The 18,630-nt window shown below is 54.5% G+C and overlaps 7 protein-coding genes across 7 annotated transcripts; 4 read left to right on the top strand and 3 right to left on the bottom strand.

Annotated features, from left to right (window-relative positions):
- Window positions 1-3,857: 3,857 nt before the first annotated feature.
- On the top strand, window positions 3,858-4,562 carry ASPACDRAFT_34199 (phosphoribulokinase/uridine kinase family protein; the record flags this gene model as incomplete). Its single annotated transcript, XM_020200026.1, has 1 exon — window positions 3,858-4,562. One exon carries the CDS (start codon window positions 3,858-3,860, stop codon window positions 4,560-4,562), a length of 705 nt encoding a protein of 234 aa, XP_020052954.1.
- Window positions 4,563-4,656: 94 nt separating this feature from the next.
- On the bottom strand, window positions 4,657-5,331 carry ASPACDRAFT_46783 (GFA family protein; the record flags this gene model as incomplete). Its single annotated transcript, XM_020201842.1, has 4 exons — window positions 4,657-4,688; window positions 4,747-4,867; window positions 4,943-5,104; window positions 5,224-5,331. 4 exons carry the CDS (start codon window positions 5,329-5,331, stop codon window positions 4,657-4,659), a joined length of 423 nt encoding a protein of 140 aa, XP_020052953.1.
- Window positions 5,332-6,018: 687 nt separating this feature from the next.
- On the top strand, window positions 6,019-7,771 carry ASPACDRAFT_34564 (translation initiation factor eIF-2B subunit family protein; the record flags this gene model as incomplete). The annotated part of the gene is made up of 2 exons (XM_020200052.1): window positions 6,019-6,179; window positions 6,232-7,771. The coding sequence occupies 2 exons, from the start codon at window positions 6,019-6,021 to the stop codon at window positions 7,769-7,771; spliced, it is 1,701 nt and encodes a 566-aa protein (XP_020052952.1).
- Window positions 7,772-8,333: 562 nt separating this feature from the next.
- ASPACDRAFT_46781 (alpha/beta hydrolase) lies at window positions 8,334-9,238 on the bottom strand (the record flags this gene model as incomplete). Its single annotated transcript, XM_020201841.1, has 2 exons — window positions 8,334-8,726; window positions 8,822-9,238. 2 exons carry the CDS (start codon window positions 9,236-9,238, stop codon window positions 8,334-8,336), a joined length of 810 nt encoding a protein of 269 aa, XP_020052951.1.
- Window positions 9,239-9,899: 661 nt separating this feature from the next.
- ASPACDRAFT_46780 (uncharacterized protein) lies at window positions 9,900-11,213 on the top strand (the record flags this gene model as incomplete). Its single annotated transcript, XM_020201840.1, has 5 exons — window positions 9,900-10,001; window positions 10,066-10,102; window positions 10,161-10,228; window positions 10,296-10,640; window positions 10,794-11,213. 5 exons carry the CDS (start codon window positions 9,900-9,902, stop codon window positions 11,211-11,213), a joined length of 972 nt encoding a protein of 323 aa, XP_020052950.1.
- Window positions 11,214-11,692: 479 nt separating this feature from the next.
- On the bottom strand, window positions 11,693-15,196 carry ASPACDRAFT_1874723 (putative kinesin family protein (KlpA)). The gene is made up of 5 exons (XM_020198043.1): window positions 14,892-15,196; window positions 14,694-14,838; window positions 13,810-14,637; window positions 12,187-13,751; window positions 11,693-12,135 (listed from the first exon to the last, which is right to left on the bottom strand). The coding sequence occupies exons 1-5, from the start codon at window positions 14,907-14,909 to the stop codon at window positions 11,959-11,961; spliced, it is 2,733 nt and encodes a 910-aa protein (XP_020052949.1). The 5' UTR covers window positions 14,910-15,196; the 3' UTR covers window positions 11,693-11,958.
- A 180-nt stretch (window positions 15,197-15,376) lies between these two features.
- ASPACDRAFT_125317 (coronin) lies at window positions 15,377-18,412 on the top strand. The gene is made up of 9 exons (XM_020196809.1): window positions 15,377-15,872; window positions 15,940-15,968; window positions 16,027-16,086; window positions 16,147-16,289; window positions 16,348-16,396; window positions 16,462-16,565; window positions 16,641-17,102; window positions 17,151-17,838; window positions 17,908-18,412. The coding sequence occupies exons 1-9, from the start codon at window positions 15,839-15,841 to the stop codon at window positions 18,145-18,147; spliced, it is 1,809 nt and encodes a 602-aa protein (XP_020052948.1). The 5' UTR covers window positions 15,377-15,838; the 3' UTR covers window positions 18,148-18,412.
- The last annotated feature ends 218 nt before the right edge of the window (window positions 18,413-18,630 follow it).

The following is an 18,630-nucleotide window of genomic DNA, read 5'->3' as shown; positions in this document are numbered from 1 at the left end:
CTCGTACAGGTAACAGTAGTTCCTTGGGTACCTGCCGCCGTCGCAGCAATGGCAGCAGAGGTAAGAGGGTCAGTGGCCTCCAACAGCTTGGCCAGGTCAGCCTCGGTGATCCCGTCACCGGGCTCGCGGGTGTGCAGGGGGATGTTTTCGATCTGTCCGGACATTTTGATCTGGGCTCAGATGGGGTTTGGGTCGCCACAGGGTGAGAGGGGTCAAGGACAGGGCAGGTGGCATGAAAAAAATTGAAGGCACTGGAAGTTGCAGGGAGATCGGCTACTAGCCAGAGGGGAGAAACGTTTCTGCTCTCGCGGGATTGTACATGTATAGACGTCTTGTCCACTGTCGAGATGTCCGTCTAAGAACATAAGTCCTTGACATCAAGATGAAATACTAAAACGCAATGAAGCAGGTTCATTTGGACGGTGGGAGGTCTAGACCATCAGCTCAATCAACACTCTCGCCTCAGGTAAGAGAAACGTGTGGCACTGGTTGGAAGACCGACAAGCCGTTTTTCTCACAAATTGATCGATGGCGTATAATAGCCGGGGATGTTATATCGACAGTCACATTGGACAATTCGTCCGCCACCACAAGTATTCAAAGCTCAGCCACCAGCCACAAGACCAAAGTTGCAACCCACAGTATCACATGCCCATCAACAGATGAAACGAGAAACAAGAATTCGCGTAACGTGGCGCTGGTTTTCCTGATCTCTGGTGTGGTGAGACTTCCACAAGTTTCCAATCTGGAGACCACGGGACCCCAAGGTAAATGGAACGGTGTGTTGGGTCCTAAGGGCTTCGTATCCTCCATGATGAATGCTGCCTCTAAGTTGCAGAAAGGCTCGGGCCGCCTGTGGACTCCGTGGTCAGTCAAATATCCACTTCTCTTAGAGTCGCAGCACACCCACCCCAGTGGAAGGCTATCATGGTGCTATCTGGAGTTGATAGTAGATAACCGATGGTATCCATCAAAGTAAAGGAGTCGTGAGCCTCAGCAGACTTGCGGCCCAGGCGCCTTCTCGCCGAGCGTTTGCGACCCTGTCCCTGGTTTGGCTCCTGGTCGGGTTGGCCCAGAGCAGGACTGAGTTCTTCTTTCGGTTCGGAAGCGTGCATGATTTCGACGGACGGTCGACCGTTGGATGCGAAGGCTTCTTTCTCAATTGGCGACAAACTTGTATTTGGCACGAGCAATGTGTACGCACAGTTAGGAAGGGGTCAGGGGTCAGATCTTGCCATTCAGGATGGTGTTCAATCTGCGACCCCCCTCTCTAAGCTTCTCTGAGTTGGTGACTGTGCGGAAATTTGCAGTCATCGTGGGCGTATGGCATCTTTAAGTGTTCTTTTGGGCTGCTGGCTGCTCAAGGGACGATGCAGGCAAGGCCGAAACTCGGCAGAAGACACGCGAGCAGCCTGAGCCGCTTTTACCGGAACGGTGCTGCGGCTAGTCTGCGCGCTGCAGACGAGCTGACAAGTCATCCACCATGGAGACAACTCGACCGAAAAAAAAAACTCAATCAGGCATGAGGGAGAGGGGGCTGAAGGAGGGGGAGAATGTCTTTAGCTGCAAGAGGCTGCCGCTATCCATGTTTGCTATTGGCTTTTAAGCTTTTGACAGAAGCTCCTTGCTTCCTGCGTCCACGGAATCGCATCGGAAAATTCGAACCCGGCCTGCATTTCTGCCTGTCGAACGTAGAGATCCCTCGGGTGTACTTCCATCACAAAATACTTGTAAATCTCCGAGTTGAAGAGTGGGAAGGTCTGAAGGATCAAGCATGCGAAAACCAGGATCGAGTGCCCTGCTTCGATGGAAAGATCTCCCGGTCGCAGTGGAACGAAATCGATGCTCGGGTGTTGCCGAGATTGATTACTTTAGTTGTAATCGATTGTTGATCGTGCGACTGGATGAGTCAACTGTGTTTCTGGGTCAAGGGTCAGATGATTCTGGTCGATCGCTTGGCAACGTGAGGTATCATACAGGTATACAGGTACGAGCGGGGTGGATGCGAGTGGTGTTGCAGATCGCTGTCAGACGTGGCCCACCTGTTAGTGGTTTAGTGGTTGCCTCGACAGTTTTGGCGGATGTGGTATCAATGAATGAATTGTCCATGAGAAGAAAGAAGAGAGGGACAAGTGCAGGAGGGGTAAAACACACCGATGCCTGAACACGCTGCTATTGCCAGTGCCCCTTTGTCCTGCCCTAACCTCCAAACACACCGACTGATATGCAGGGATGTACGGAGTACAGTGCAGAGTACGCACAATTTCTGGACAATACTAAGGGGATACTCAGTCTACAGTCAACCCCGGACGGATATCTCGGTCACCAATCGAGTCATCCATAATTACAAGCACTGCAAGTGGTGTGGTTGAGGTGCCATTCATCAAACATCAAACCAAGGCATTGCCCGGGAGGAACAGGATCAGGAAAATAGTAATTGGTTCCGCTCGTGTCACTTCGGTCACTTTGGCGGGTTCCCAACAGACAAAGACACCGGTTTATTTGCTCGTCCCCCGCCCGCTCGAGCCTGACGTCAGGTCGATCCCAAGGCTTACACTCCAATCATCGTCTCAAACCCATGGAATGGAGGGGGATTGAAAGAGCCCGTGCTCGTAAGTTGGAGTAAATCGGCCAGGGCGGAGCGGAGGGAATGTCCACCTCTCCAGCAATGACAACAACCCCTTGATTCCTTACTACTAGGTATCTGTAGTCTATAAGAATTCCCCGTCTCCCATGCGATGGTCTGACAGTTGTCTGACACTTGTCACTCTCGTGGTCCTGCCAACAGAGCCATTAATTACCCGACTTTCGCCAGCGAAACCTACCTTCCTACTTAACAAGAATCGAATGATCACAGAAACCCCGAGCCAGCAGCCATCATGACCGACACCGCCATCACGCGTCTCCAGAACCACCTGAAGTGTGATCTCGCACGCAAGAATCGCATCGGACGAGCATGCGTTCTCAAGCGCTTCTCCCAGTGGCTGTGGTCGGTATGGATGATCGACAGTCCGCAGACTTCTGCGCATCGCGTCGAGTGCACCGATCGCACGAAATCCACCACCAACTACATATGCTCGACCACAAAAGCCCCCGTCTATACACTACCTGCACCTGAACAGCCAGCCCACGCTCCCCCTCAGCAAGACCAACCGTGCCAGCCCTGCAAAGCCTGCAAGGCCTGGGGCGTGCCGTGCGACCAAGTGCGCCCGCGCTGTTCGCATTGTCTAGATCAACAGATCCTTTGTTTCTATGTAGCCCCGACCCGGAAATCAGCCAGAAAGTCTACCAGATCGACGACACAAAGCCAAGTCGTGGATCCCACCCCGCGTTTGCGAGAATCTTAATCAGTGACCGATGACTGCATGAAGCAGCCTAAGAAAGACGTTGATAACCCCGCACACCACAAGATAACTTGGGACCCGCGGGGAAATACCCAAAATTGACTTGCAACTTGTCATTTCCCGAGTTCGACCTCAACTCAGCGGGATTCGAGTAGATTGATACGCCGTTTACACGATTTCATTTCCATTGATGTATGGTTGCTTCACAAGAAGCATACATTCAACGAAAGAAGAAGTTCCTCAAAAAGCTGGAATGTCGAAGTCTAGCCATGTTGCCACGCACGAAGTCACTTTCGACATCGGAGCACTGTGAACCGATCCCCCTCCCAATGGTTCAACATGACTATCGAGCAAATTACGTGCAGTATGTCGATGGCTCTCAGGGAGGGCAGTCTGTGTCTTCTCTGCATTCCCAGGTGTTGCTTGCAAACGGGTCTATTGAACAGAGGTATGGAAATCACCCCATCCGGCCTCTATTATCCTCACCAATTTATAACTGACATTCTGGCCTAGATGGAAGCCGAATATGCTAAGATTGCGGATATAATCCGCCAGAAAGCCCGCTCTCATCACAAGCAAAGGCTCCTCGTAGCTATCGCTGGCATCCCGGGCTCGGGAAAAACAACCACTGCAGCGGCAGTCGCTCAGATTCTGCGATCTACTTCTCCCGCTCTGGCCACGGCGCTTCTCTCCATGGACGGCTTCCATCTCTCGCGGGCTGTGCTAGACACGCTCCCCAACCGAGAAGAGGCCTATCTTCGTCGCGGTGCGCCCTGGACGTTCGATGCACCCCGTTTCGTTGCCGTTATCCAACAGCTGCGCCAGTGGGCAGATATAGACACGCCAGCCAACCTTGGTGTCGAATCGCAAACCATCTATGCACCTTCATTTGACCACGAGGCAAAAGACCCCGTGGAGAACGGCGTTGTCATCACTCCGGACACGTCCGTCGTCATCGTCGAAGGCAACTATTGCCTGCTGAACGAACAAATATGGCGCGATGTCGCGCAGCTAGTTGATTACCGGATCTTTGTCGACACAGACCTACAAGAGGCCCGCCGTCGTGTCGCCAAGCGGCACGTTCAGGCCGGGATCGAGGCCACTCTCGAGGCTGGGCTCCGTCGGGTGGACAGCAACGACTGCCTCAATGCTCTGATCATTCAGGACAAGCTGATTACTCCCGACTTGGTGGTGCATAGTATAATAGAAAATGCATAGCATTTCGCAAGTAAATCACATTTCTCACTGAAGGCTATAAAATACACGCACCCCCGCATCAAGAAACAGTTATATCCTAGACCGTAACCCGACATTACTCCTTGATCTTCTGCTTGTGAAAAACATCTACCAAATTAGCCTCCTCCCATAGCATATCCCAGGGGTATACCCGCAACCAACTCACCAGGAATCTCTGGCATCCAACTCGCTCGACTCTCACAGAAGAACTCCCCCTTCGGCGGCAGGACCTCGGGGTCATCCAACGTCCCCACGCAGATATAACGGAAATCATTCTTCACCGCATCCTAGCCATTCCCAAGCGAAGTTAGCATACCGTAAATCAATCAGACCCAAGCAAATAGTGGACGCGAAGAATGTACCCCATATTCGAGAATAAAGCTTCCACAATCCCCGCAGAACTCCCGATGGATAGTCGATCCCGAGCCATTGTCCCCGACGAATTCCTTTGGTTGGCCGGATTTGAGCGTGAGCGCGTCCTTGGGGACCTTGGCTGTTAGACCGTAGTTGGTGCCGAATGCTTTCTGTGGACGAGCACCATGGCCCCATCGCCGTCGGTGTTAGCCCTTGGGTTTTTTGGGAGAGGGTTTAAGGACCTTGGGGGATAAAGTTGGAGGTATAAGGAAAGTAGAGGAGCTTGAACCTTGCAGCTGCTGCAATGGCAGAGAGATGTGCGGGCGTCGTCCGGGGAGGAGAGCGACAGGTCATACGTGATGTTGCGGCAGTAGCAGGAGCCGGGATAAGTGGGCATTCTGGCGGCTGAGCTGTGGAATCGCGAGGTCTGAATAGAAGGGAAGTGTAGTGGTTGTCGTTGCCAGTGCTTTGTGGTGTTTGAAGAATACGGGGTAGAGGGAAAGTGGTTGTGGATGTTCTTGATCACGAACTTGTTGTATACAGCGCGAGGCCGGGCTGCTTGCCGAATGCTGACGTCATGTGCTGCTGCAGCCGCTGTTGTTGTCCATCGCCGCCAGCCATTCTCCCTCCCACCACCTCTCCCTCCTGCTCTTGTCACTCCCCGTATCAGCCCCGTCGAACTGGAACCTGTCGCTTTGTACATACTGCTCAATGGCGTGGTCCTAGCTTTCTGTCATACTCGGGAAGTTGCGTTTTGTCGTCTTTCTTTATGCGCAGTCGCTCGTTTGTTCTCGGCCCCCCTCCCGTGGCGTGATGTGACTATGACACCAAATGCCCGCAATCATCCGACTTTTCGCGTGGGGATTTATACCTCTGTTTTTTGCCTCTTGGCTCTCTGGCTCTACTCCACTTGATTCCGTCAACCCAACAGAGTGAACTTTGGCAGCAACTCGACGGGGGTGGTTTCCCGCGCCCGCACTCTCTCTTATCTACAGAGTCAGACCCAAACCCGCTTCCATGAGCGTACACCCAACAATCCTATACTACGCTCTGTTATAATCTCATCCACGTTATCCTCAGCACAATGGCAACATCCCTGCCACCGTCTCATGAACCTCTCGACGACCAATCTCAACCTCAACCCCTCGAAAAGCGCGCCGTCGTCTCATCCTTCATCTTCAATTTTAAGGATGGGAAACCGCTCGTAGCGCTGTTCAAACGCAGCGACAAAGTGAGAACATATTGGTTTGTCTCCTGATCGCCTTGGGTAGAAGTGCACATCTAAGAGTCAAATCAGTGGCCACCTTGCCCCAATATCCGGCAGCATATCGTCAGACGACCGCGACCCGCTCGCAGCCGCCTGGCGCGAACTCTCCGAGGAAACAGGGCTCAATACCTCGAATCTCACGCATTGGCGCACGGGGAAACCGTTCACATTCAGCGATCCGTCCGCCGGGCGCGAGTGGACTGTGCATCCATTTGCGTTCCTTTACAATGCAAACACGCCAAAAGAATCGACGGCTAAAGAAGAACAGCCGTCCTTCAAGATTGACTGGGAGCATACAGGCTGGGAATGGCACCCGCCATCCGCGATCCTCAATGAAGAGCTCTCGCCCACCGTGCCCCGACTTAAGGACAGTTTCCGCCGCGTATGGTTCGAAGGCGATCTCCGCAGTGAGCGCGCCGTCAAGATCCTCGCCACGGGGCTGGAGCGTCTTCGCAATGACCACGAAAGCGGCTCGCAGGAGCTCACGACCATCGCGCTAATGATCTTCCGCGACTTCCTCGTCCAGACCCAGAACGGGATGGACGCCCAATGGTGGGCCAACGTGCGCATGGCGGCGTGGCACATGGTCAAGAACGGACGGGAGAGCATGGGCGCCGCGACGATGAACGCGCTCGTCGGCGTGCTCGCCGAACTCGACGATATCCTCCACCACGACGAAAACCACAACCACAGCCCTGGCCGTAACAACAATCACTCCGACGAGCAAAAGTGGGAGCGCATGCTCGCGGTGCTGGACCACCACCTAGCCAGTCGCAAGAGCCGCGCGACGCAGGTCAAAGACGCCTTCACCCACTACATCCGGTACCACTTCCTGCACCACGGTGAGCCGCGGGACAAGCTCACGATCCTGACGGTGTCGGCGAGCTCGACGATCCGCGACAGCATCCTGGACGCGTACGCCTCACTGGACATCCACCTGTTGGAGCTGCGGGTGCTGGAATCCCGGCCCCTCTTTGAGGGCGCCAGCATCGCCTCGTCGCTGATCTCCAACTTCAAGTCGCGGTTCGCGGACACCCCCCACAAGAACCTGCGGGTCAAGGTGTACACGGACGCGTCGGCCGCCATCGCCGCCGCCGGGGTGGATCTGCTGCTGCTCGGGGTGGACCGCCTCTCCGCCACGCGGGGGGTCAGCAACAAGACCGGCTCGCTGCCCGCCGCCCTGTGTACGCGGCACGTCAGCCCGGACGCCCAGATCGTCGTCCTCAGCGACCTCGAGAAGATCAACGGCGCCCCCAGCGTCATCGACGACGACAAGCACGAGGACAACTCCCCGCTCGAGGTCATGACCACCTGGCGCAGCGACGGCGTCAAGGGCGTTAGCGTGTTGGAAGAGGGCATGAAAGCTGCGGCTGGCCCCGGCGGCTCCAAACAATACGATACGAGCAACTCCGCTGCCACCGTCGACGTGGAAAACATCTACTTCGAATGGGTGCCCCTGCACATGGTCGATGCCTTCGTCAGCGAAGAGGGCGTCATGGACGAGGGTCGCATCCGCGAGAAGTCCGAACAGCTCGGGAACAAGGTCGACAAGTTCTTCCTTGACTTATAGGGCGAGAGCTCGGCTCAAGAAATAGCGATGTCGACCCTATTTCGCATTGGGAGACCATGGTCTTCAGTTCTTCTATTCTGCCCACTTTCCCACCCTTTTCTTTCCTCCTGATGCGAAATCATGCAACATGACTACACCATACCATTCGGGGCAATTCTGGCATTTCACCTTAGCGCATAGTAAGATTACATAGTGCAGTAGTGATTCTGGTATCGATTTTAATGAAAGACAGAAGTTCCACGCTACAAGTCCACCCCCGCTCGATTTCATTTCCACCCCCATGCACACCTTCATTTACAAGCTACAACATTGCCTCCCCCCCCAACAGCGGCCGAAATATCCCGCTGGGATCTGATAGGTCCAAACCCAACATTATAGCGGGACAATGCTGGAGCAAGAGACAAAGAAACCGGAGGCACTATCTACAGTAACCCAAAAATGATTGGCCCCCTCGCCCCTGTCAATAGCCCTACCCTTGCACGGACTAATGGCACTATATGTATCTCACCAGGATAGAAGTTATATTCCTCCACCCTGGTCGGAGACCACTATACGATCTAACTTATAACTGACTAACGCGGTTAGTCCCACTAGAGGCACCAGCGCCAGCACCGGTCTTCTCTAACCCCTCTTGCAGCGCCAGCACCAGCCCGTCGGCCACATGCTCCGGCACACTCAAAAACGCCGAGTGCGATGCGTCCACGTGATAGCGGCCGGGGTTGCCCAGGGTGTGGGCGAAGGCCTCTTGCGCGGCCAGGGGCAGCGCCTGGTCTTGGTCGCAGAAGAGGTAGAAGGCGGGGATCTCGCGCCAGGGTTCGTGGACGGCCGGCTCGAGGAAGGAGGGCCTGGGATGGCGGTGCAGGTTGGCGATGGCGTGGCGCTGGGCGTCGGGGGTCAGATCGTGGTAGAAGATCCTCTCGGGCTGGGTGGTGTAGACGTATCCGTCGTCGGGGGTCTGCATTGTGGAGATATCAGTAGGGGGGCGGGTTTTCTGCGGTTGCTACCTATTCCATGGTGGGTGAGGGGAAGGTGGGGGGGGGTCTCGCTCACCGTGAACGACATCCAGGGCAACCAGTTCCCTCCCAGCATGTCGAGGAGCGACTTGCCCTTGGGCGTGACGAAGGCCGCCATCCACACTACCTGGATCACCCCGCCGTGCTGGCCTGCGCGGGCCCGCGACGTATACCCGAGCCCCTCGACTGCGCCGGCGGCGACAATCCCGCCGTATGAGTGCGCGACCACCACGATTGAGCGCCCTTGGTCGGCCAGCGCTTGGAGGGCACGCTTTGTGTGAGCGATGTCGGCGTGGAGGCCAACGGAGGGATCGGCTGCGCCGACCGACTGGTTGGCGACGGCGTCAGTGTCGTGCCCTCGCTTCTGTAAGAGGTCACGGATGTTGTCGAAGGTATCCGGGTCGTGCCATGCACCAGGCACGAAGACGAAGATAGGTTTTGCGTTGGCAGTCATTATGTTTCGTGGATTCAAGTTGTTCCCCGTTTTTTCTCTCTGGCGTGCGAATTGACCCGGTGGTGTCTCTTGCGCTCGCGGAAGATGACTCTGTACTTATAGAGTAGTCCTTATCATGGAAATGCCGTGGTCCGAATCCGAAAGGGGGGGATGCTCATTTAAATTGTCTAATGATAGTCCGCGTAGATCCCCAGACGGTGGATTTAGGGCCGCTGTCAGCCCCACAAACGGCCTGTCACCGAGAGATAGTGTGCGGTCGGCCGTCGCACCACCCCAACCTAGCACAGTAGTGTGTTTAGTGACCCGGGCTAACGGTCTAGCCTACAATGATTCATGGTCTAGTGGAGGACTCATCTCCAGCGCAAGGTCTTCCGCGGGCCCGTCATGACACCACACCTGGGTTGTGGTGCGCAAAAGGTACTGTACCGCACTAGCAGGGGCGTTAGCAGGGACGTTGAAAGAAAGTCCCCTGTCAGGGATACGGTCGGCCAAAAGCAAGATTTTGTGGTTATGGAATGCTCTTCATCATCTTCGGATCTCGTTTCCTTCGGTCCATATTCAATCATGTTGTGACCGAACTCGGTTGACTGTCGTTGACATGGCTTCGGGGACAGCTATCCACGGGAGCCATCAAGGCCCAAATCGAGTATTAAGCATTGCTATGACCGCCTTGGGATTGTTTTTCGTGCTTTTGCGACTTCTGGCACGGAGAAAGAAAGGCCTGTCAGTTGGGTTGGACGACTATACCATGCTATTGTCGGTGGTAAGTTTAGCCCGGTAGGATCAAAGCTGTTCAGTCTGATTCTGATTTGGCTCTCCGAACCTAGTTGTTTCTGTTCGCAACCTGCGGACTCAATTTGACCAGTGAGTCTTCCCACCTCTCAAGGGCCTTGTTGCCTCGGCCTTGACTGATGCATGTCAGTGATTCATTACGGCATGGGCCGCCATGCAGACGAGCTACCGAGCCCGAACGTCACGAAAATCGCCAAGGTTCGATCCCAGATCCACGCTGAAACCCATGCCCAGCCGAGCCGGAGCTAATACAAACCCCCCCAAGCTGCTAATGGCGTTCGAATGCGTCTACTGCACAACCGTAGGAATCATCAAAGTGTCCATCCTCCTCATGAACGCGCGTATCTTCCCCACGCGAAACTTCCGACTGGCCGCCATCATCCTCGGCGGGATCGCGGTCGGCTGGGTTCTGGCCATCATCTGCGTGAGCGTGTTCCAGTGCGATCCGATCGCCAAGGCCTGGAATCCGAATCTCCCGGGAAGCTGCATCAACCTCAAGGGATCCTTCATCGGCAACGCGGTGCCGAACATTGTGACCGATGTGGCCATCCTCTCGCTGCCGGTGCATGTGGTCTGGGGCTTGCACGCCTCCCTCACGCATCGATTGTCGGTGATCGCTGTTTTCCTGCTAGGTAGTTTGTACGTTTCTTCCCACTCTAATTCCTAGACCGCACCTCTCCAATCTGCCATTGTCCCCGGGGAGATCATAGGTCAGCGAGGGTAGCTTAAAATACTGACACCTACATCTCGCGCGCACAAACAGCGTCGTCTTCACCAGCGCCTACCGCTTCTCCACGCTCTTCCAGTTCGAGCCGCGGATACCACCTGGACGCTCGCCAAGGCATGCACCTGGTGCCTGATCGAGTGCGCGAGCGGGATCATCTCCGCCTGTCTCCCGACCCTGCGGCCGCTGTTCGTGGCGCTCTCGTCCAAGTTCGCAAGCAGCATCGGTGTCTCGGGCGGGCGCACCACGGGCATCGAGGGCAAGGGCTCCGAGCTGCAGAGCTTTGAAGGCGCCAACCGGATCCTGCGGCCGCCGGGCGAGCACCTATCCAAGCAGCTCGTGTCGTTGGATGTCAGCCAGCGAGATGATGCGTCCGGGGATGAAGTGCCGTTGAATATGATCCGAGTACAGCGTGAGATCACTTGGCAAGAGACGAGAAAGATGAGCTCGCGAGGGTAGAGATGATGATGATGATGATGATGGTGTTGACTCTTGGGTGGACACAATGGAAAGTGGGTTCAGATGATCAGACAGGTAAAGCCATTATTGACCGGGTGGGTTGGGCTCAAAAGACATACGGCCCCGCCGAACCGGCAGATCGAGTTGACTCTTCAAGTATGATCAACAAGAAGTCTCGATGCATCAGTAGATATGTGTAATGTAGATAAAGCATGTCCGTTCCAGTAGGCCCGAGCCGCGGGTGAGCCCATGGATTGCGGCATTTCTGCCATTTCTTCCCGCTTCGCAGCTGTCCATCTTATCCAGCTTCTGGCAAATCCAGAGAGGACTGTCTTTTAGGGCATAGTTCATGGAATGCTTTCAGAGCATGTTATAACCATTGTGACATGTATCAATTCAGAGAGTCTCAGAAGCTGGATTGATATCAACTTATATCCCAGCGAAACAAGAAGTAACACAAGCCAGAGCAGAGGCTTTGTGGTTGAATATATACTGGATACTATAAGCCCGCAAAGGCCGAACTACAGAACAACACATTATACACAAACAAACAGTGAATTCTCCGACCGTTGAACAGCAAGAAGGCTGATATTGTCCATTACCCTATTCACATAAGAAAGCATACTCCAAGACTCCGCTGCCAAGGCCTGGTTCATGAAGGCCAACATCCCACATTGTAAAAGCACAACAGACAAACAGAAAGGAACTCAAAAGGTATCATTCAATCCACAAAAATTGCCCGCAGTCAGCACTCGCGAATCCGCGCCTGCCGCTTCGCTGTCCCGATGTGCGTATTATGTACTTTCGTAGCGAATTTGAGACTGGTCAAGGTCTCGGACAGATGGGCTTGCAGCGGGCTGACCATGACAAACATCAGGGTCTTCGAGTTGCCGCCGAGGGAAAATTGGAGGAGGTAGGTTAGCTGTTATGTGGTTAGCTGACTGACACCCAAATCATCATGTGCGCAGCGTACCTTGCTGTTGCGGTAGGGAATATGTCCACCCTCCTTGCCCTGTCCCAGAGCAGCGATCACATCGCCCAAGCAGCTCAAACTGCGGTTGATGCTCTGTGTCTCGCGCAACCGCTCGCCAGTAGCACCACTGTGGCTGAGGCGCTCACTTCCAGCGAGATCGACGAGGTTAAGGGTGCCCTCGCTGCGCTCACCCGTAATATCGTTCTCACCGATGAGCTTGAGAATAAAGACCGAGTGAGACCGAGAAGACCTCTCGTTGGCTTTGGTTGCTGCAACGGAGCGGTTGGAGGCGGCCCTCTTGAGGATGGTCTCAACCATCTCAGGCGACTCTAGGCGGACAGTGGTAGCATCGGTTATGATGGTCTTGCCCCTCTGCATATCATGGCGGATTTCGAGCTTCTTTCTATCCAGGTCGTCGGGGTTGCCCAGCAAGTCGTTGAGGTTCTCGTTGTACACCTCCACGAAATTACCTTCCATCGTGTACCTCCAGCCTTTCTCCTCGAGGCCAGTGGCCGTCTCATAAATCTGGTGCACGGCCCGAGGAATCATACCGTCAAGAGATGACATGGTATAGGTTTTACCACTGCCGGTCTGGCCGTAGCAGAAGATGCACACATTGTATCCATCTAGAGCACTCTGCACCAGCTGGCTGATTTCATCGAAGACCTCCGCGTTCTGGGTAGACGGCCCAAATACACGATCGAATGAGAAATTGCTGTTCTTCCTCGAGATTGCTCCAAGGCTGCTCTTCTCCTCCGGGCCCAGCACTGCTATCTCTTTGCAATCCTCGGCGTCATCCGGGAACTGAATCTGAGCGACTTGATTCACAGGATCCGAGGGCAGCGAGGGGCGGACTCGGCAGAAGACTCGAATATTGCCTTTGAGCTCTTGTACCTGGTTGTGAAGCTTCCTTCTTAACGTCTCTTCCTTGCGGAGCTTTTCCTTTGTGGCATTCGTTTCAGCCAGCGCGTCCATCATTTGTTGGTTTAGACGCTCAAAAGCCTGGGACTGCTCTTCGCGACCGGACTCCAGGAACTCGATGCGGGCTTTCAACGCACGCACGGATGACTCCATAGTTACAGTGTTGGTGCTGGCTGCATCCAGATTGTGCCTCAGGTCTCGGTTGGCCTTGCGTTCACGCTCCAAATCGGCTTTCAGTGCGTGTATGTCGTGTTGCAAGGTGGCGATTTCTCGTTCCTTCTTGTCAAGTTCGGCATGCGTGCGCTGTGTGTCAAGTGCAGATTGCGAAGTGATCTGACTGAGTTCGCGCATCCGCGCAGCTCGTTCTTCTTCCATCTCGTTCTCAAAGCGCCGTTTGAGTTCCTGAATCTCCTCTTGGTACCGCGAGTGCATTGTCTCCATCTCTCTTCTGCCCTCTAACCGTACTGTCTCCAATTCCATACGTCGGCGGGCGTTGATGTCGTCGACGATCAATTCATGGTCTCTATGTGCGTCTTTGAGTGCTTTCTCCGCACCAGCAAGTCGATTTTCCATCGAACCCATTTCGATACGCAGGGTAACATTTGTTTCTGTAAGTTCTTTCGACGATGCCTCTAGTTCACTCACTATAAATGGGTTCTAATTAGCACAGAAAGCCACGATCAGCGCGCACTGTTCCCTTACCTCTAGACTTGTATAAATCCACTGCATCTTTCAGCGCTGTGCTCGACTGTCCCTGTTGACTGACACGTTCTTCCATGCTTCGCACAAGGTCATACATTCGCTTTTCTCGGAGATCCAGGTCCCAATCGCCACCTATAGAATAGTTAAAAGACTTGATCCTTGAATCTTTGGTAAGAAACTGTGGTAAACGAGGAGGCTTTCGGGAAGAGCGAGTAATGGACAGAAGTGGGGTAGATGGAGGTGGTCTGACGGGAGTAGTGAAGGGAGATCTAGAAGACAGGGCATGATAACGCAATTGACTCATAGAAGCATGATGCGCAAGAGGGAGTTTAGAAGCCGAGGGATCAATGGGGCCAGGAACCAAAGCCGGTCTGTCCAAAGGCGAGCATGGTGAGTCCACACGCTGAGTCCAAGACCAGGTCCGGGAAGTCTCATTGCTTGGGAGATTCCTTGTGGCCTGGGGTACGGTAGCAGGGGATGAAAAGCAGTCAAACTCGCGCCTACCCTTACGTTTTCCAAGTATGGTACCCTCCGAGTCCTCTTGTTCACGAGAGCCCATTGCCGTGGCTGCGCGGGGGATGGCATTGGCCATTGGTCTCCGGGAATTGGTAACCGTGTGTGATCGTGACATACTCGTGTGCGGTCGTGCGGTGGGTCCGGCGGAAGATGAGACGGTCGATTTTGTTCTTGAGACAGTAGATGCGGAGCGGCCAAGGGTATTGGAGCTGTAAGTGTTCGCACGGCCGTGCGTCTTTACTGTGCTGCTGGCGATACGGGATGTTGAAGGCGCTGCAGCGGACTGGGTTGTGCTTCGTGGACGGCCCGGCTCTGATCTTGTTAGTGTCGAAACTCCTCCACCCCCGAACAAACCTCCAGGGACGTACGCGCCAGGCCCGAAGTCTTACTTGTCACTGCGCCAGCGATAGTACCGGGTTGCACGAGCCCCGAGCGGGCGTTTGTTGAAGCCGGATTCATTTCTTTCAGGCCGACTGTTGGGATTCGAGTTCGTGACGACGTCTTCGACTGGATCTATTATCGCGTCAGCCTGACTGTGTGGCCGACTGAATGCCACTTGCTATTACCATGTGATCGTTCTCCATACTGAGGGCAGGGAGCCACGAGCCCCTAACTGGTCAAGAGGATTCTTAGGACGAAGTTGACAGCGGACGAGGACAAAATCTGGCGCAAAGCAAGGTCGCACTCGAGACGCGTGGGATAAGCAAAGCAAGAAGAGCAATTTGCAATGGGTGGAGACAAGACTGAGACTGCAACATGCCAGGAGGGGCGGCGGGTGTGTGTAATTAAGGTGCAGGCTGGGCTGGCGTTCGGATGAAGAGGAGTTGAACCCGGCAGTAAACAGGCTATCCAAGGCCAGCCGGTGGTTTGTCTCTGTTGCAACTTGTCGGTTTCTCCAGCGACGGGAGGGCGGTAAACAAATTCGGCTGAGTCAGCTGCTGACTGGCGGGGGAGAGAAGCCGCGCTAGGCCAGGTAAAGACTAGTGGTATTGCTCTGATCGTCGTACTCGTATTTACTCGATTCTTACCATTTTCTAAGCTTCGTTGATCAATTCGATGTAGAGGAATGCTTTGTACAACTTCACCTGACAAGTGTCCGTGTCCACAAAAGGCACAAAAGTCATTTGCTATTGTGAAAGCTTCAGTTCTTTACATCTCTGGATACTCCATCAGACCCTTTCTCATTTGTTTCCTTGGGTCCTCGACTTGACTAGACCCGTCAATCTGCGACTATTTACTCCAGTTCTGGCCCGCCCGCGCGGGTTTCCACTTGTTCCCTTCTTTCTAGTCTACCACTACTGAGCTAGTAGCCGCTGCGCCGCTGCTGCTTTGCAGACCGACCAAACCAAGAACAAGAACAAGCTTGCCTGCCCCGTTCCACCATCCACTCTCACTCCTCCTCTGTTCCTCCCCGTTGTCTCTTGTTCTCTTGCTTCTGTCATTGCCTGCTTCCTTTTCGTTTCTACTTCCTCCCTTCATACTATTCTAATTGTCAATTTGACACACCAGCGTCATGTCTGGTCGTTTCGTGCGTTCTTCTAAGTACCGTGAGTTTTCCCCTACCCCCCTCCCTCCACTTTCCCCTCCGATTGCCCGCAATCTGACAGGTAGCAGGACACGTCTTCGGACGGCCGACGAGAAAGGTGCGCGACCTTCCTTCTGATCTATCGCAACCCGACTCGGTCCTCACAACTTTAACAGGAGCAATGCTATGATAATCTTCGTATTTCCAGAAATGCCTGGGATACCAACCTCGTCAAGGTCCGGCCACTTTCATCGCCCCTAAGCCGCCTCCGCCGGATAATCTGACCGTGCGACTAGGTTAACCCCAAGTACCTCTCTGTGAACTGGGAGGCTGGTGGTGGTGGTGCTTTTGCTGTCATCCCCTTGGAAGAGCGGGGCAAGCTGCCCGAGCGCATGCCTCTGTTCCGTGGTCACACTGCTGTTGTCTTGGACACCGACTGGTGAGCAACGGCCGACATTCGCAGTTCCGGAGGAGTAAGAGTGAGCTGACGTGGCTAGGAATCCTTTCAACGACGACCTCATCGCGTCTGGTTCCGACGACGGAAGGGTACAATAATTCGATCACGTTTGCGATACCCCATCGAACAAACAAACTAACAGGTCGCGTGATAGGTTCTGCTCTGGCGTGTACCTGAGGGATTCACCCTCTCCCCGGATGTTGATCCCGATGAGATTCAAGATGTGGCTCCTGTTGGCAAGCTTTCCGGCCACCCCAAGTATGTCTCTCATCTAAGCATCCTCGTTGCGCTTTCCTATATAGCGCTGGGCCAAACTCGCTAACGCCATCATAGGAAGATCGGACACGTTCTCTTCAACCCCGCGGCCGAGAACATTCTGGCCACGGCTTCGGGCGACTACACTGTGAAGATCTGGGATATCGAGGCCGGCGCCCCTAAATTGACCCTGAACTTGGGTGATATTGTGCAATCGCAGTCCTGGAGCGCAAACGGTTCCCTCCTGGTCACGACCTCCCGAGACAAGAAGCTTCGCATTTGGGATGTGCGTCAAGAGCGCCCCGCGCACGAGACACAAGGACACTCGGGAGCCAAGAACAGTCGCTCTGTCTGGCTGGGTGAACGCGACCGGATCGCGACAACCGGTTTCTCCAAGATGAGTGACCGCCAGCTGGCGCTGTGGGATATCCGCGCTCCTCGCGAACCTATCAACGGGTTCAAGACTCTTGACTCCATCTCTGGTGTCTGCATGCCATTCTGGGACGAAGGCACTCAGATGCTGTACCTGGCTGGCAGAGGGTGAGTGATACTCTGTGATAGACTTGGGGCTTATCTAACCTGATACAGTGACGGTAACATCCGCTACTTCGAGCTGGAGAACGACAAGTTCGAATACCTTGCTGAGTACAAGTCCGCCGATCCCCAGCGCGGTATCGCCTTCATGCCCAAGCGCGGTGTGAACACCCATGAAAATGAAGTTATCCGTGCCTTCAAGACCGTCAATGACTCTTACATTGAGCCTGTCTCCTTCATCGTCCCCCGCCGTGCCGAGACCTTCCAGGACGACATCTACCCCCCAACCATTGGCCTCAAGCCTGCCATGGGCCCCGACGAGTGGTTTGCTGGCAAGGAGGCTATCCCGCCCAAGATCTCCATGGCCAACCTCTACGAGGGTGAGGGACTGAAGGAAGTGACCGGAGTGCAGGAGAAGCCCACCTCTTCTTTGGATACTCCTGCTCCCGCCGCTCCCAAGGCCGAAGAGCCCGCCCCCGTCAAGAAGGAGGCCGAACCTACCCCGGAGCCGACCCCTGTGGCCAGACCTAACGCCTCCATGAAGGACCAGGGTGCTTCCATGGCCGCCATGGTGAACAAATTCGCCGACCAAGAAGAAGAGGCTGAGCCCGAGGAGCCGTCCGCTTTCGACGAGGCTCCCAAGCCCGCCGCTCGCACTCCCGAAGCCGCCTCGCCCACCATCAAGGCCAGTCCAGGGCACCAGAAGGAAGAGGAGACCAAGGCACAACCCACTTCCTCCAAGGTACGTACAATTCCTAACTTTCTTCTCAACCATCTCACCACCTCCGCAAAACTAACACATGAATGACAGGCTTCTCCCGCCCAAACCCCCCGCGCCGCCACCCCCACTGTCGCAGCCCCAGCCCCAGCAACATCCACTCCCTCGCCCAGCATCTCCACCAGCGCCGCCAACGCTGCCGACGCCGTGCAACGGGAAATCGGCGCCATCAAGGAACTCATCGCCGAGCAAACCAAGACCATCGCCTCCCAGGCTCAGCAGATGCAGAGCCTGACCGCGGAGATCGAATCCCTAAAGGCTAAGCTGGGCTAAGCCTTTCCCTTTCGCCTCCTCTTGCCCCCTCTCGCCTTCCTTTCCCCATCTACATCACCCATAATCTCAACCCCAGCCAAACTACCTCCAATTAGGTACTGCATGTATCTATTATGACTCTCTTTTTCTTCTTAATCTCGGAGCAAACTGCGATCTCCCTCAAAACCAAACCTATCAACGGACAGGACCTCTGATGTATACTGTATTGTGTGCGTGTGTGTGTGCATGAAATGTAACTACTTTCTCTTTTCGCCCCTCAAGCTCTATCCCCCTTTGCTGGCCCGACGGCCCCTTTTGCATAGTGATGTCTACATAACTTATAAATTGATAGAGTTGTGCATGGTTGTCTTGTTGCTAGTGTGCATATGTCTGCTTTGCGTAGCTATCTTATACTCATGACAATTACATCTACGAATTTCGGGGTATTCCCGAATCGTGGTCCTTATGCGACTCTTGATAGTGGAATCCATACTTATCGGTAGC

This window comes from Aspergillus aculeatus, assembly GCF_001890905.1.
Source record: "Aspergillus aculeatus ATCC 16872 unplaced genomic scaffold ASPACscaffold_16, whole genome shotgun sequence".
NCBI lineage: Eukaryota > Fungi > Ascomycota > Eurotiomycetes > Eurotiales > Aspergillaceae > Aspergillus > Aspergillus aculeatus.
Note: the sequence above shows the minus strand (reverse complement) of the source record. Positions and strands in the feature narration are given on the sequence as shown.